Source organism: Nicotiana sylvestris, chromosome 8 (assembly GCF_000393655.2).
Source record: "Nicotiana sylvestris chromosome 8, ASM39365v2, whole genome shotgun sequence".
Taxonomy (NCBI): Eukaryota; Viridiplantae; Streptophyta; class Magnoliopsida; order Solanales; family Solanaceae; genus Nicotiana; species Nicotiana sylvestris.
This window is the reverse complement of record NC_091064.1, coordinates 208,384,957-208,400,100: the sequence shown is the minus strand read 5'-3', so window position 1 is coordinate 208,400,100 and position 15,144 is coordinate 208,384,957. Positions and strand designations below refer to the sequence as shown.

The following is a 15,144-nucleotide window of genomic DNA, read 5'->3' as shown; positions in this document are numbered from 1 at the left end:
AGTTGATATCCCGGTAGGACAATCAATTAAAGCAAGTGAGTCTAAGCCACGCTTGAAACGTGGTAGACTAATCGGTTCTAAAGATAAAAATCCTCGACGAAGAAAATGAGCAAATGATCAAAGTGATCATAACATGGAGGTAGTGGCTCAAGAAGAGCCCCAAGACGTAACAAATGATAAGACCTTAGGGAAGGTACAAGTACCTGAAAATAATGAGAATGAAAAGATATCAATAAGTTACGTCTCAACAGAAAAAAGATGAAACCGAAATAATATTATTATCGATAGCATTTTAACTTATAGTGTTGCTATTGAACTAATGCAACAAGATAAGGATCTTGAACCAAAATCTGTCGATGAATGTAGACAGATAAATGATGGCCAAAATGGAAAGACGTTATCTAGGTAGAGTTAACTTTACTTGAAAAACGTGAAGTCTTTGGACCCATAGTTCGTACACCTGAAGGTATAAAGCCAGTAGGGTATAAATGGGTATTTGTGCGAAAATAAAATGATAAAAATGAAGTCGTTAGATATAAAGCGTGACTTGTGGCACAAGGGTTTTCGCAAAGGCTTGACATTGATTATATGGAGACATATTCTCCTGTAGTAGATGCTATCACCTTCAGGTATCTCATAAATATGGCAGTGCATGAAAAACTTGATATGCGTCTAATAGATGTTGTCACATCCTATTTGTATGGATCATTAGACAAAGAAATTTTTATGAAAATACCCGAGGGATTTAAAGTGCCAGAAGCGTATAAATGTTTTCGTGAAACCTGTTCAATAAAGCTTCAGATTATACGGATTGAAACAATCAGGTCGTATGTGGTATAATTGCTAAAAGTGAATATCTGTTGAAAGAAGGGTATAAGAATGATCCAATTTGTCCTTGTATCTTTATGAAAAGGTCTGGATCTGAATTTGTTATAATTGATGTGTATGTTGATGATTTAAATATTATTGGAACTCATAGGGAGCTTCCAAAAGCAGTAGACTGTTTGAAGAAAGAATTTGAAATGAAAGATCTTGGAAAGACAAGATTTTGTCTTGGTCTACAAATTGAGTATATGAAAGATGGAATATTTGTCCATCAATCAACATATACTGAAAAGATTTTAAAGCGATTCTATATGGATAAAGCACATCCATTGCGTACCCAAATAGTTGTGAGATCACTTGATATAAAGAAAGATCCATTCCGACCTCATGAAAATGATGAAGAGTTTCTTGGTGCCGAAGTACCATATCTTAGTGCAATTGGGGAATTAATGTATCTTGCCAATAATTTCTGATCAGATATAGCTTTCTTAGTAAACTTATTGGCAAGATTTAGTTCTTCGCCAACACAAAGATATTGGAATGGTATTAAACATATATTCAGATACCTCTAAGGGACCATTGATATGAGTTTATTTTATTCAAATGGATCCAAGTCATCATTAATTGGTTATGCAGATGTGGGATATTTGTCTGATCCACATAAAGGTCGTTCTCAGACAGGCTATTTATTTACAAGTGGAGGTACAACCATATCATGACATTCAACGAAACAAACAATGGTTGCTACTTCTTCAAATCATGCAGAGATAATAACCATTCACGAAGCAAGTCGAGAATGCGTTTGGTTGAGATCGATAACTCAACACATTCAGAAAACATGTGGTCTCTCTTCAAAAGGCAATATTCCAACAATATTGTATGAAGACAATGTTGCATGCATAGCTCAACTGAAAGGAGGATACATCAAAGGAGATAAAACAAAACACATTTCGCCGAAATTCTTTTTCACTCATGATCTTCAAAAGAATGGTGAAATAGACGTTCAACAAGTTCGTTCAAGTAATAATTTGGCGGATCTGTTCACTAAGGCATTACCAACCTCAACATTTGAGAAGCTGATATACAAGATTGGAATGCGGTGTCTTCGAGACATTAAGTGATGTTTTTATCGAGGGGAGTAACTACGCGCTGCACTCTTTTTTCCTTAACCAAGGTTTTGTCCCATTGAGTTTTCCTGATAAGGTTTTTAACGAGGCAACAAGTAATGTGTATTACATATAACTATGTACTCTTTTGTAGTAAAATCTTAGAGCATATTTATTTTACATGGACATCCTAGGGGGAGTGTTGTGAATAGTTTAAGGAGTGGATGCCCATGCTGCTATGGACACCCATTTCCCATAATGTTTGATGTTGAATATTTCCATTCCTCTTACTATTTGTGAATAGAAAGTGTACTTTTTAGGATTATAAATAGCCTTGTATCTGATGGGTAAAGACACACAAAAGTGAAAGAAGAAAAGAGTTCTTCCTTTTTTCTATCTCTTCTTATTTATATTTTACTGAATTGCTTTTATTTTATAACAGGGACGAAATTGTTTTAATTCTTTATTGAGAGCACATACATAAATGTAATTCTTTTCTTGTACAATACAAAATGAATTTCACTAAATTACACTACTCTTAAACACTAGTTTTTTAGATTCAATCTTTTACCTCTTCTGCCTCTGATTTTCAGTAACTTCAATTCCTAAAATATTATTTAATGGTGGATGTGTGATGTTTGAATGAGTGGTTTGTTCATCTGTGGATCATGGCCTTGCTCGGTCGGGTCTTTCGACTCTGGGTGAAAATAGCATGGGCTAGCTAGTTTTCGGATTGGTAATCAATAGTCAGCGTTTGCAAAGTCATTGAATTATAGCCACTATTTTAGTTGAAACACGGTAAGTTCCAACATAATATACTGGATTATGGATCTCCTGCGTGTATGCTGGAATCTCATATGCAAAAAATTCGTTCATGCGTATATGCTGGAATCCCATATGCAAAAAATTTGAACTCCAGCATATTATGCTGAAATTTTTCTGGATTTTAATGGTGTTTTTTTCCAGATTTTACCTTTACATGAAAAAGTAGCTAAGTTTCGATTACGTTTAAAATTATGACTATTTATCAGTTACCAGTTGTAAATCATGCTATTTTTTAGGGAAATTTTCATAAAACACTATCTTTTAGTGGTAATTAGCTATCTATAAATACCATTTGTTATATTACCGATTGTAGATACGTTTTCTGTTGTTATAAGATATGTTAGATGTATTTAAGCTATTGTATTCATGAATACAATATGTAAAATAGGCGTGAATCAGGGAAGTCCAGTTAATCAGTTGTTGTATTCGAGTGTATTCGATTGCATTCATAACGTGAAATATGGGATTATAGCTGACAAATTATTGTATTCGACTGTATTTACGGCGTAAAACAGGGGATTGCACTGTTTTTAAACGGAAAGTGAATCAATTAATATAATAGACTCCTAATATAACTCAACAAACCCAATTGTAACACACAAATTTTGTATTTTCAGTTATAAAAAGATTCTCAACCCAAAAATACCCCAAAAACATAACAATCTTCAGAGAAATTATATAATACATCTGAATACGTAAATTATATTAATTAAAAAAAATATATGAATACATCATGGCATATAGCGAGACAGTGAATACAATGAAATACATAAAATACAGCAGGATACATTGAAATACAATAAAAAGATAGTGAATATAATGAAATTCATAGAGTACAACGAGATACATTGAATTACAATGAAAAAAAGATAATGAAATACATGAAAATACAGCGTGATATATTGAAAATACATTGAAATATATTAACAGAAAATCAAGTTGCTCAGCCCCAAAATCCGTCGTCTTTGTTCAAGAATAAACCCTAATTTTCCCGGCGAATCCGCCGTCGAGCAAAAACTCTGAATCTCACTGTTCCCACGCATCATGTACAGTAGCCGAGCAAAAATCATGGCAAGTCGTTAAAGCTTGAATCTTGTATTGAAAACCATACAAATTTTTGTTGGCTTCATCTCCTTTGGATTCCATTTGGGTTGCACAAAATTCATACATTGTTCCCACGTTATTCACACACTTCATCTCCTTTGGATTCCATCTAGCAAAAATTATATACTGTTCCCACGCATCATGTACATTAGCCGAGCAAAAATCATACAAATTCGGAGGCTTCATCTCCTTTGGATTCCATTTGGGTTGCACAAAATTGAGGGGAAAAGTCAGAGAAGTCTTCGTGGTATACCAGGAAAAATCAACGTTTGTGACTAATGGTAGGTGATGTGGGTGAGAGGAATTTTTAGATTGAGCATCATGTTTTCAGGGAATAAGGGAAGAGAATGACATGTATCAAAGTAGAGAGAGAAAGAAAATAGTGTGACTGAATAGCGTATTTAGTGGCTTAGGGATAGGAGGTAGCCAAAATTAGATATTTTACTATAAATATTAAAAGGTATCTATAGAATATAATTTTTTTAAATGATATTTATTTAAAATAAATAAGGTGTTAACCTTTGCATTTTTTATTTTTGGCACAATAGTATAATGGGTCAGACTCGCTTAAGCCCATAAGAAACACGAAGCCCAAGAAACACGAGCCCAAGGTTATGCAACGCCGTCGTTTCTTATCATCTCATCATCCCAACCAGAACGGACCAACTATTCAACCCATTTTCTCAAATTGGAGCAGAATCTTGCCGCAAAAATGGCTGCTCTCTCCACAGTGGCAGCCACCTCAAAGGGCGTCAACCAGCTCAATTATGGAGTAGGACCCAATTCGTCGTTCTGGACAACAAACCCACAAATTTTGCATAGTCAATGGCTTGGTACTCCAATCAAATTCTCTCTTCAGTCCAAGACTTTCAAACCATTTCTTACAAAACATTGCCCCATTAAAGCCGCCATCTCCTTTAGTCTTCCTTATGGGTAAATTCTCACACCTACCCTTTACTTATTCTTGCGTTCATCTTTTTTTGGGGGGTGTTAGGACTTAGGACTATACTAACAGCTTGTTTAGTTAAAGTAATTATTTGTTAATGGATTAGTATGAGATTTGGAGAATTCTAATTACCTGCCCCTTCTGTCCCATTTTATGTGATCCACTTTGACGAGCATGGAGTTTAAGAAAGAAAGAAACAATTTTGAAACTTGTGGTCTAAAACAAGTAGTAATATATACTTGTGTAGCTATAAATAATCTGATTAAGGTTAAAATAAGAAGTTTAAAGTTAAGTTTTTTTTTCTAAATATAGAAATATATCATTCTTTTTGGAAAAAAGTGCAGTGGCGGTGCTAGAATTTTTATTAATAGGTATCAAAATATAAATAATTGAACACACGAAGAAATCAAGGGGATTCAACATATAGTACTATATAGATAAAAGAATAATTTTACCTAACTACAGAGTGTAATTTTCTGACAAACCTTGCTTACAGGTGGCTCCACCACTGAGAGGGAGTATTTTGAACTGAATGTGATAGGCTTGAATAGAGTGGATGGATATATAGGATTCATGTAGTTGACCCAACTCATTCAGGATTCAGGCATAGTTTATTGATTGATTGTATAATTTTTATGTTAATCAAATTTGAATCAGTAAGCTATAAAGATAACACCTTTGCTTTATTTTGTTATTGCAGAAAGTCGGAGGCTGCAGTATCTATAGAGAAAATTCCTAAGTAAGTATTTTCCGTTTTCTTTCTTGTTTGAATTCTTTGGCTGCCCCAGGAAAAGGAGATTTTTGGGCTATTGGGTGTTTGATTTGTATTATTGTTTATCTGTTGGTATTTGGATGTGTCTTGAGGTATCTTGAATTGGGTGAGTGAAATTTTAGATGGTCGTCAAAGGCGATAAAATCATTTGCCATGGGTGAATTGGAAGCAAGAAAACTTAAATATCCCACTACTGGAACAGAAGCTCTTCTCATGGGAATTTTGATTGAAGGTTTGTTAATTTATCCCTTCCCTAAGAAAATATTTATTTGTTTTGGTAGAGATGCTCTATTCGATCCTGCAAACGGAATGGAAGCTCTTTACTTTTTGTTACTCGTGATGCTAATTAATAAAAGTAACACTTGAATAAACAATAGACAGAAGTCAGAAGTTAATTCCATGTTGTGCTCATTCTTTAATTTAAGAATGTGACATATCTTATAACAATGGATTATGTGCTAGAGATTTTAGTAAGAGGAGGTATTTCAGGTTTTGCATATTTAGAACACTTTCTTAGTCTAGGGAACTCAAGTGTAGTTGGGTCCATCTAATCCTTTTATATATTCATTGAGTGACTGATATTTGAATGAGATTACTCTTCTGAAATCTGACAACTTACAGAACTTACTCAACATTATGTAGTTACCAAAGCCATTTTACATTTTAGTACATTTAATGGACATGATATTTGCTATACAACATTGCGGTGTATACGAAGTTTTAATATGGGAAAATAATTCAGTTGGATTGGGAGTTTATTGAGGTGAAATATAAGTGCTTTGGCTTCTAGAGGAACCAAAAAGAAATTGGTCGGCACATGATTGCAAGTTGATTGGAGAGGTAATTCGCTAGATTTTAGCTTATGTCGTCGAATAATGTGGCTTGTCGAAGTCGAGATATAACACTTATAAGCTGATGGGAAATGTCACTTCGTGGATTTTAGCTTATGTGAGGAGGTTGGTGTCGATATCCGATAACCAGTTTGAGTTCATGCCTGGTCGTTCTACTACGAAAACTATCCATCTTATTAGGAGGTTGGTTGAACTGTACAGGGATAGGAAGAAAGATTTGCACATGGTGTTTATTGGTCTAGAAAAAGCATATGACAAGGTCCCTAGGGAAGTTCTTTGGAGATGCCTGGAGGTGAAAGGTGTTCTGGTAGCTTATATTAGGGTGATTAAGGACACGTATGATGGAGTTAAGACTCGGGTTAGGATAGTGGGGGGGGGGGGGGGGGCACTCGGAGCATTTTCCGGTTGTTATGGGGGTTACACCAAGGATCTCCGCTCAGGCCGTTCTTATTTGCTGTGGCGATGGACGCACTGACACACCATATTCAAGGGGAGGTGCCATGGTGATCGCTGATGATATAGTTCTAATTGATGAGACGTGAGGCGATGTTAACGAGAGGTTGGAAGTTTGAAGACAAACCCTTGAGGAGGGGTGTCAATGGATATTCGAAAACCGACTAAACCGGCCAAATCGTACCGCACCGAATTGATTTTTAGGTTTCTTTTTAAGAAACCGTAGGTTTTTATATAAATATATAACCGCACCGATAATTAGGGTAGGTTTTTTATTTTATAAAAATAAACCGAAAAAATACCGAACCGTACCGAATAAATTTTACATGTAGAAAATATATTTATTTATTAAGTTTAAAAATAATAATGCATTAAATTTTCTTTGAGCCTTGGAATTATGAAAACTATTACAAGCCAACAAGTAATTAAACTCAAAATACTAATTCCTAAAACCTATTATGCTACTTCTACTTAAACTAAGTTATTTCAAGTATCTTTATTAGCAAGACACAAAGTATTCTAGCGATTATGAGTAGCAAACTACAATGTATTGAATATGTTTCCTTTCATATAATTTAGATTTATCTTTTTGAATATTTAATCTTCTATAGACTTTATTCTTGAGTCCCAGCTTGGTATATCTTTCAACTCGTGTGATTAATATTTTCTTTGCCTTTGTTTGATTTCTTTTACGCTGTTGTAGAATAGTTGATGGATCTATACTCTAGCCATCTTTTTTTTAATTCATCACCCTTTAAACAGTTAAAATGTCTAGAGAGTTTTGCTAAGTCCTATAAAAGAACGTATGTTATTGCAATTCTACTGGTGAATTTTACATGATATTAAAAAAATACCGAAAATTAACCGAACCGTACCGATACCGAAGAGAAACCGACATGATTGGGACGGTTTCGAAAGTCTAATTTTGGTTATACATAATAGAATAACCGAAAAATTGGTATAATACAAATTTTATAAAATAACTGGCCGAACCGAACCATTGACACCCCTACCCTTGAGTCTAAAGGTTTCAAGTTGAGCAGGACTAAGACAGAGTACGTGGAGTGCAAGTTCAGCGGCGTGTCAGGAGAAGCAGGCATAGACGTGAGGCTTGCCTCTCAAGCCACCCCCAAGAAGGGAGCTTCAAGTACCTGGGGTCGGTTATCCAGAGAGATGGGGAGATTGACGAGGATGTCACGCACCATATAGGAGTGGGGTGGATGAAATAGAGGCTAGCGTCTGGCGTCTTGTGTGACAGGAAGGTGCCTACGAAATTTAAAGGTAAATTCTATAGAGCGGTGGTTAGATCGGCCATGTTGTATGGTGCTGAGTGTTGGCCAGCCAACAATTCCCATATCCAGAAAATGAATGTTGCAGAAATGAGGATGTTAAGATGGATAAGATTAGTAATGAAGATATCTGGGTGAAGGTGGGCGTGGCTCCCATGGAAGACAAGATGCGGGTAGCTAGGCTTAGATGGTTCGGGCACGTGCGGAGGAGAAGCCTGGATGCCCCGGTAAGGAGGTATGAACGGCTGGCCTTGACGGGTATGAGAAAAGGTATAGGGCGGCCTAAGAAATAATGGGGAGAGGTGACATGGTACGGCTTCAGATTTTCGAGGATATGACCCTTGATAGGAAGTTTTGGAAGTCGAACATCAGGGTTGTAGGTTAGGAGGTAGGAGGCTAGTCTGATAGTGTTTTGTCTTAGGCTGCTAGTGGCTCCAGTTGTGTCCATATTACTTTATTAGGGTTGCAGGTTAGGTTGTAGGAGGCTAGTCTGATAGTGTTTTGTCTTAGAATGCTAGTGGTTCTTGTTGTGTCCATATTACTCCATTGTGTCTGTAGTACTGTGCCATTGTTATTGCTTTTCTTTCTATTTTCTGGTGATTACATTGCTGGTGTTATCTTTCTGGTTTCCTTTGTTGTTACTTCTCCACTGTCTCTTTCCATCTTCTTGAACCGAGGGTCAATCGGAAACAGCCTCTCTACCCCTCTGGAGTAGGGGTAAGGTCTGCGTACACGCTACCCTTCCCAGACACCACTTGTGGGATTTCACTGGGTTGTTGTTGTATTAAGCACACTGCGCACCTCGAACATAATTCAGACACATACAGAAGCAATTTTTAGAGATTATGACTGTATATAGTTATGGTAGTTTCAGAGATAAAATAAGAAGATATTTAATTGATAGAAGGGGTCTTTCAGTAATTTGCTTACACTTCGACTTTGATTTAAGCTGCTTCCGTGAATGTTCATTCTGCTCCTTGAAGTAAATCATGTTAGAATAGTTATTTTCTTCCGGCATTTGCAGGGACAAATTTTGCTTCAAAATATTTGAGGGCGAACAGCATTACTCTCTTTAAAGTACGTGAAGAAACTGTCAAAATACTTGGAAAAGCTGACATGTGGTTTTTTAGTCCTGAGCATCCTCCTTTGACTGAAGATGCACAAAAGGCTCTTGATTGGGCGGTCGATGAAAAACTCAAATCCAGTATGTGTATTCTCCCACTCAATTAGGCACATGTTTGTTGGATTGCTGCATCTCTCTGCCTTCATAAGTATGCCATTAATTCCTGTTTGAACATGTTAAGTATTTACATAAATCGTGGGAGAGCTTTAAGTCTACAAGCAAAGTTGAAGGAGTCTATCATGGTTTTAGCTGTTTATTTTACTCAGGTGAAATTAAAAACTGACTAGATGAGCATAGAAACAGAATGAAAAATAAGGTAGAACATAAAAATTATATATTCAAAAGTGCACAAAGTGCAGATTGAACTTGGAAATTCATAACCTCCATCAGAACATATTCTTTTCAAGTCCGTAGTTACAACACCCGAGTTGCGAAAAAAAAAGACTCATAATTTATGACATTTTCTGTTTCTATATACTTATCCCAAAAAAGAAAGAAAAAAAAGGTATATTCTATGTGGTTACCTTGGCAGTTTAATCAATCTATAGTGTTTATGGATCATATAACAGCTGAATCTGTCCAAAACTTGTTTCTCTTGTCGTAAAGCATTTCTTTAAAATTTACTCTCTTTTCTTCGTATTAAATGAAAATTTTAGAATGTAGTGGAATAGCCAGAGATAAATTATGCTACTAATATAGCCAAATGTAGCGATGTGCTAAAAAACATCGGATCAAGGATCACCAAGTTCGTTTGTTTGGGCAGAAGAAAGTGAAAATGTTCTTGGTTATTTGATTATTTATGAAAATGCAGGTGACAATGGGGAGATAACAACTACTCATTTGCTCCTTGGGGTGTGGTCACAAGTAGGATCACCAGGTTATAAGATATTGTCTGCTTTGGGCTTCAATGATGAAAAAGCTCAAGAGTTAAAGAAGGTAATTTCAGAACCTGGATTTGTGGATGATTAAGAGGATGATTTTTGTGTTGATGTATTCCTTATAACCTAAACTGAGGTTCCAAGTCTGCAATCAGATTAGTCAGTTTCTCGCAATCCGCTCCCCCACCCCCACATGTACTACTGGATTTCTTTCATTTTTGGAGGATGCATCCTTCTCAGAGGGCTTTGCACTTGATCAAAACATCTATGCTGTTTTAATGGGGTTAATGATTTCTATTTTAGTGTCTAAACTCCAAGAAACTCACATCATTTCAAGACTTAGGATTTGAGGGATTTTTGCGGATGAAATCACGGAACATCCTTACGTTCTTTCCTTTTTCGACTACTACAAATGTGTCGGAGAAAAGCCCAAAAGAGTCGAGCTTTAGACTTAATTGATGGTCCATCAAGTATTAGAAACCATTGTCTTTTCTTTGGTTGTATCTCAGCCCATTATAGAACAAACACCTACGACTAAATGGAGTCTCGACCAGAAGGTGAGAGTCTATTATAATTCGAGGTAATAGCTGGTCAAATCGAGTTTTTTACCAATATTGTCCCTTATCTTTGAGGACCGTCTATTTTGGTCCCTCAAATATAACCCTGAGCATATTTAGTCCCTTAAGTGTGTTAAAGTGGAGCACCTTTAGTCTCATTGACACAATGTGTTCAAAACTAACGATGTTACCTAACTCTGATTCATGAAGCAAAACTGTTGCTATGAAGCAAAACGTTTCCTCTTTTATTGGATAACGCAAATTATCACTTTAATTCCTCCTTTTTAAAATAATTTCTTCGAAAATTTTGACCTTGAAAATATCCCCTTCTGTGCTAGTTTACAATGAGAAAATGACATTGTATAGCCGCTGTAAAAATAATAACTAAAAAATATATAAAATTAGTATTTTTTTTGTATATATAAATATACATTTAAAAATTTCAGTTGATTTTTCCAAAAAGAAAAGTTAAAATTGAAAAAAATAGAGCTGCTACGATCACTTCTAGGCATATTATTGAAGCAAACGAATAACCAGGTTGTATTATCACTTTTAGCTCGTGTCAGAAACTATTTACATCTGGTAGCCGAAAAAGTATATAAAATTTGTATATTTTTGTATATTAACATACAAAATGTATATATATACAAAAAAATATAAAATTTTGAAATGTTTTCGGCTATTATTTTTACAGCGGCTATACAGTGTCATTTTTCATTGAAAACTGGCATAAAAAGGGGCTATTTTCAAAGTCAAAATTTTAGAAGACATTATCTAAAAATGAAAAATTAAAGTGATAATTTGCATTATCCAATAAAAAGAGAGGAAATGTTTTACTTCAGAGCAGAAGATTTGCTTCATGAATCAGAGTTGGGTAACACATTGCGTCAGTGAGACTGAAGGTGCTCCACTTTAGCATACTTAAGAGACTAAATATGCTCAGGATTATACTTGAGGGACCAAAATAGACGTACCCTAAAAAATAAGGGACAATATTGGCCAAAAACTCTGTCAAATCATTAAACTTAATCATTTTAATCAATATGACTACAAATGGACTATGGGCTTAAACTAATGAGAGATAGGACATCAAAATAAGAACATATCCACAAGCCAATATAGGTAAAAATAGCACGATATAGTCAGTTTTCGGACTGGTCACTCAAAAATAGTCAGCATTTACGAAATCAATGAAAAATAACCACTATTTTGCTGCAACAGAGACCGGTCCAGCATAATATACTAGAGTTCGATGCACTTGTGTATGAACTCCGGCATATTATGCTTGACCGATATAATTTGCTGACTCTAGTATAATATACTGGAGCATCGGTGCTCCAAACTCCAATATATTATACTGGACAATTATACTTGCTGGAACTCTAGTATATTATGCTGGAGTTCTAATGTACTTATGCTAGAACTCCAACATAATATGCTGGAGTTCCAACATACTTATCCTGGAACTCCAGTATAATATGCTGGAGTTCAAGCATACTTATGTTGGAACTCCAGTATAATATACTGGCGTATTTTTCGGGTTTTGAACAGTGTTTTTGCTCAGATTTATCTTTACATGAAAAGTGGCTAAATTTCGATTACTTTTGAAACTGGACTATTTTTGAACGATCAGTTATAAATCTGACTATTTTTTAATTTCTCCCCCAATATAGAGCGAAAATTCGTACCATTATCTTTTAGTTTCCCGATTCGGAAAGAGTCTCTTGGTATTGCTTGACCTCTTCTAGTGGATTTACTCCATGTGAATCTAGATTAGTTTGATCTTTAGGTTCTAATACCAAACGTCTTAAAAAAATAACAATATAAGAACTACGTACAATATAATATGAAGTCCCTCAACAATAAATGCCAATAATACGAAGTCCCTCAACATTAAGTGGGCGTTTAGACATAAGAATTGTAAAATTCCCAAAAAAAAGTGAAACAATTTCAAGTAAAAATAGTATTTGAAATTAGAGTTGTGTTTGGACATAAATATAATTTTGGGTTGTTATTTAAGTTTTGTGACTGATATGAGTGAAAATTTTGAAAAACAGCTTTTTGGAAATTGGAAATTGAAAAACAGTTTTTTGAAAGTTAATCTTTAAGTGAAAATTGAAAATTTTATGGCTAAACACCGATTTAAAAAAAAAAATGAAAACTTTTTGATAAAAAATGAAAAAATTCCTTTTGTCCAAACGAAATGCCAATATTATGAAGTCCCTCAACACTAAATGCCAAAATCTAAGCTGTTATAAGAGACTGGAATTAGGCAAGGTAAAATTTTACTCGTATTGGGTAGTTACATGAAATTCTACTAATTTACTATGATCAAGTGACAAATCAACATGAGAATATGTATTAATTAACCATGATTTAGTGATAACAATATTTGTGATGACATCCATGTATTGATTGGGCTAGTGTAAACACCCGGTGCGAATAAGTTTTTACTGTTACGCAGCTGATCATACAAGCTAAGCAAGGGACAAAATGAAGTCACATGACATAGCCTTATGTGTGGAGAAGTCAAAGTGAGAATGAAAATTCAATGATGTGTCATTGGAATAAATGAGGCTGCCCAATTTCAGCTAAAAATTGCAGGCTAGCAAGGAATAAGTAACTAACAAATTCACTGTTTCTAACTCACTAGAAAGCTAAGAAGACAGTGAACTGCAAAATACCTAACAAGAAAATCTAAAAGGGATAACCAATTTTTGCTAGCATTTACTGTTCCAATTTATTGTTGCAGCAAGAAGATCCACTTCCCCCCATTATTATACCTGAATAGTAAGGCTCAAAATTGGTTATGTTTTCAACTTTGGGCTGCCCTCTTGTTGATCTAAAATGGGGTTTTGATATCTAGCCTTGTGACCAAAGAAAAGGAATATAATTGCAGGACCCCTTAAGTTTAATTTTTGAAATATTCTTCTGAAGAGATACAAAAAGACTAATTTTTCTTGTTAAACCAACACACAAAAAAAAGGAATCCCCATGCACAAAGCATTCTTGTTCATGCAGATTTCCGGCGAAGGGTCGCATCCCGAGGAGAGTAATGTAGGCGGCCTACCTTGATGCAAGTATCAGTGGCTGATTTTACGGGTCGAACTCGTAACCTATAGGTCACTCACACGGAGACAACTTATCTGTTATTCCAAGACTCCCCTTCTAAATTAATATTTTGTTCGGAAAGAAAAACCAATCATCATTTTTACAGGGATATTCGATAAAATTGGAATGATACGAGAAAGAAAAAAAGACCTCTTATACCAGTGATGAAGGTCATGCGTGTGTAATTTATCTTTATTTTTTTACTTTCATTTAGAATATATTTTAGAATTTTAACAGATAAAGGTTTAGAAGATCCAAACACTTTGTATTCAAAGAAAGTGTAACCAGTAAGGCACTGAAGCATCATTTCGGAAAATTCTCAATTGCGATGATGTAAAATATTTGAAAGCTACACACAATTGTAAATGAGCAAATATCAACCTATTTGGTGGGAAGTTTCACTTAGAAAAATGGTACCCCACTAAAGATTGAACTATATATCACATCTCCAAGATTTTTTGAAAATTATTTATTCTACAACTATATAAAATCAACATATCAATCTAACCATACCGATTTGCTCCTTTTTCCTGTATTTTTTTAGTCTTATTTTCTTCAAGAATGTGAGGGGCTCAACTTCTTGACAGGACATTGAAACTAACCTTATTTTCTTGAATTTGGGGACATCTAAATCTTAACATGTGCTACATACCATATCTATTTTTTTTAGCCCCATGGCGAAACCATTTTCTTGGTAGATCTTATAGTTCCATGCTGTAATCACGTGTTTCATTTCTAGAGACACAATTAATTTTTATTTTTTTCATTGTCAGTGTTTTATAAAAAAAAATTTAACGATTAGTGTAGTTTACGGTATAGTTGTTTCTGTATGACCTATAGGTTACATGTTGGGGTCGTAGAATTAGTTATTCATGCTTGCATAATCAGGGTAGGCTTCCTACATCACACCCCCTTTGAGTGCAACACTTCCTTAGACGCTGTAGAAATGCGAAATGTTTCGTGCATCGGACTGCCCTTTTATTTTATTAGTGCAATTCAATTGACTCTAATTAATAGGTTACTTATCATTTTTTCGGTTACGTAACTTAACCTATATCAATATGTAACTGAAAAATGATAAGTAATTTGTTGGTGTAACAGAAAAATGAAACAACAAATTATTATCATCAGTTAAATTACATTGATGGTGAAAAATAAATTTACATTGTAAATATAACTAAAACTCTTAATTCTGAAATATATAAATATATATATATATAATGGTACAATTTCCTTAAAATGAAAGGCTTTGGCTTCTCCACGAATTACACATGCATTAGGACAATAGTGAATTAATTCAGCCA

At 34.8% G+C, this 15,144-nt stretch overlaps 1 protein-coding gene across 2 annotated transcripts; it reads left to right on the top strand.

Moving 5' to 3' along the window:
- The first annotated feature begins 4,528 nt into the window (after positions 1-4,528).
- Positions 4,529-10,483, top strand: LOC104246982 (ATP-dependent Clp protease ATP-binding subunit CLPT2, chloroplastic). 2 transcript variants are annotated; one of them, XM_070152950.1, is made up of 5 exons: positions 4,529-4,793; positions 5,507-5,545; positions 5,701-5,810; positions 9,196-9,442; positions 10,106-10,434. In XM_070152950.1, exons 1-4 carry the CDS (start codon positions 4,573-4,575, stop codon positions 9,399-9,401), a joined length of 576 nt encoding a protein of 191 aa, XP_070009051.1. In that variant the 5' UTR covers positions 4,529-4,572; the 3' UTR covers positions 9,402-9,442; positions 10,106-10,434. The 2 variants fall into 2 exon arrangements, with proteins under 2 accessions (XP_070009051.1, XP_009801205.1); XM_009802903.2 differs by having other exon boundaries at positions 4,530-4,793; positions 9,196-9,375; positions 10,106-10,483.
- Positions 10,484-15,144: the final 4,661 nt, after the last annotated feature.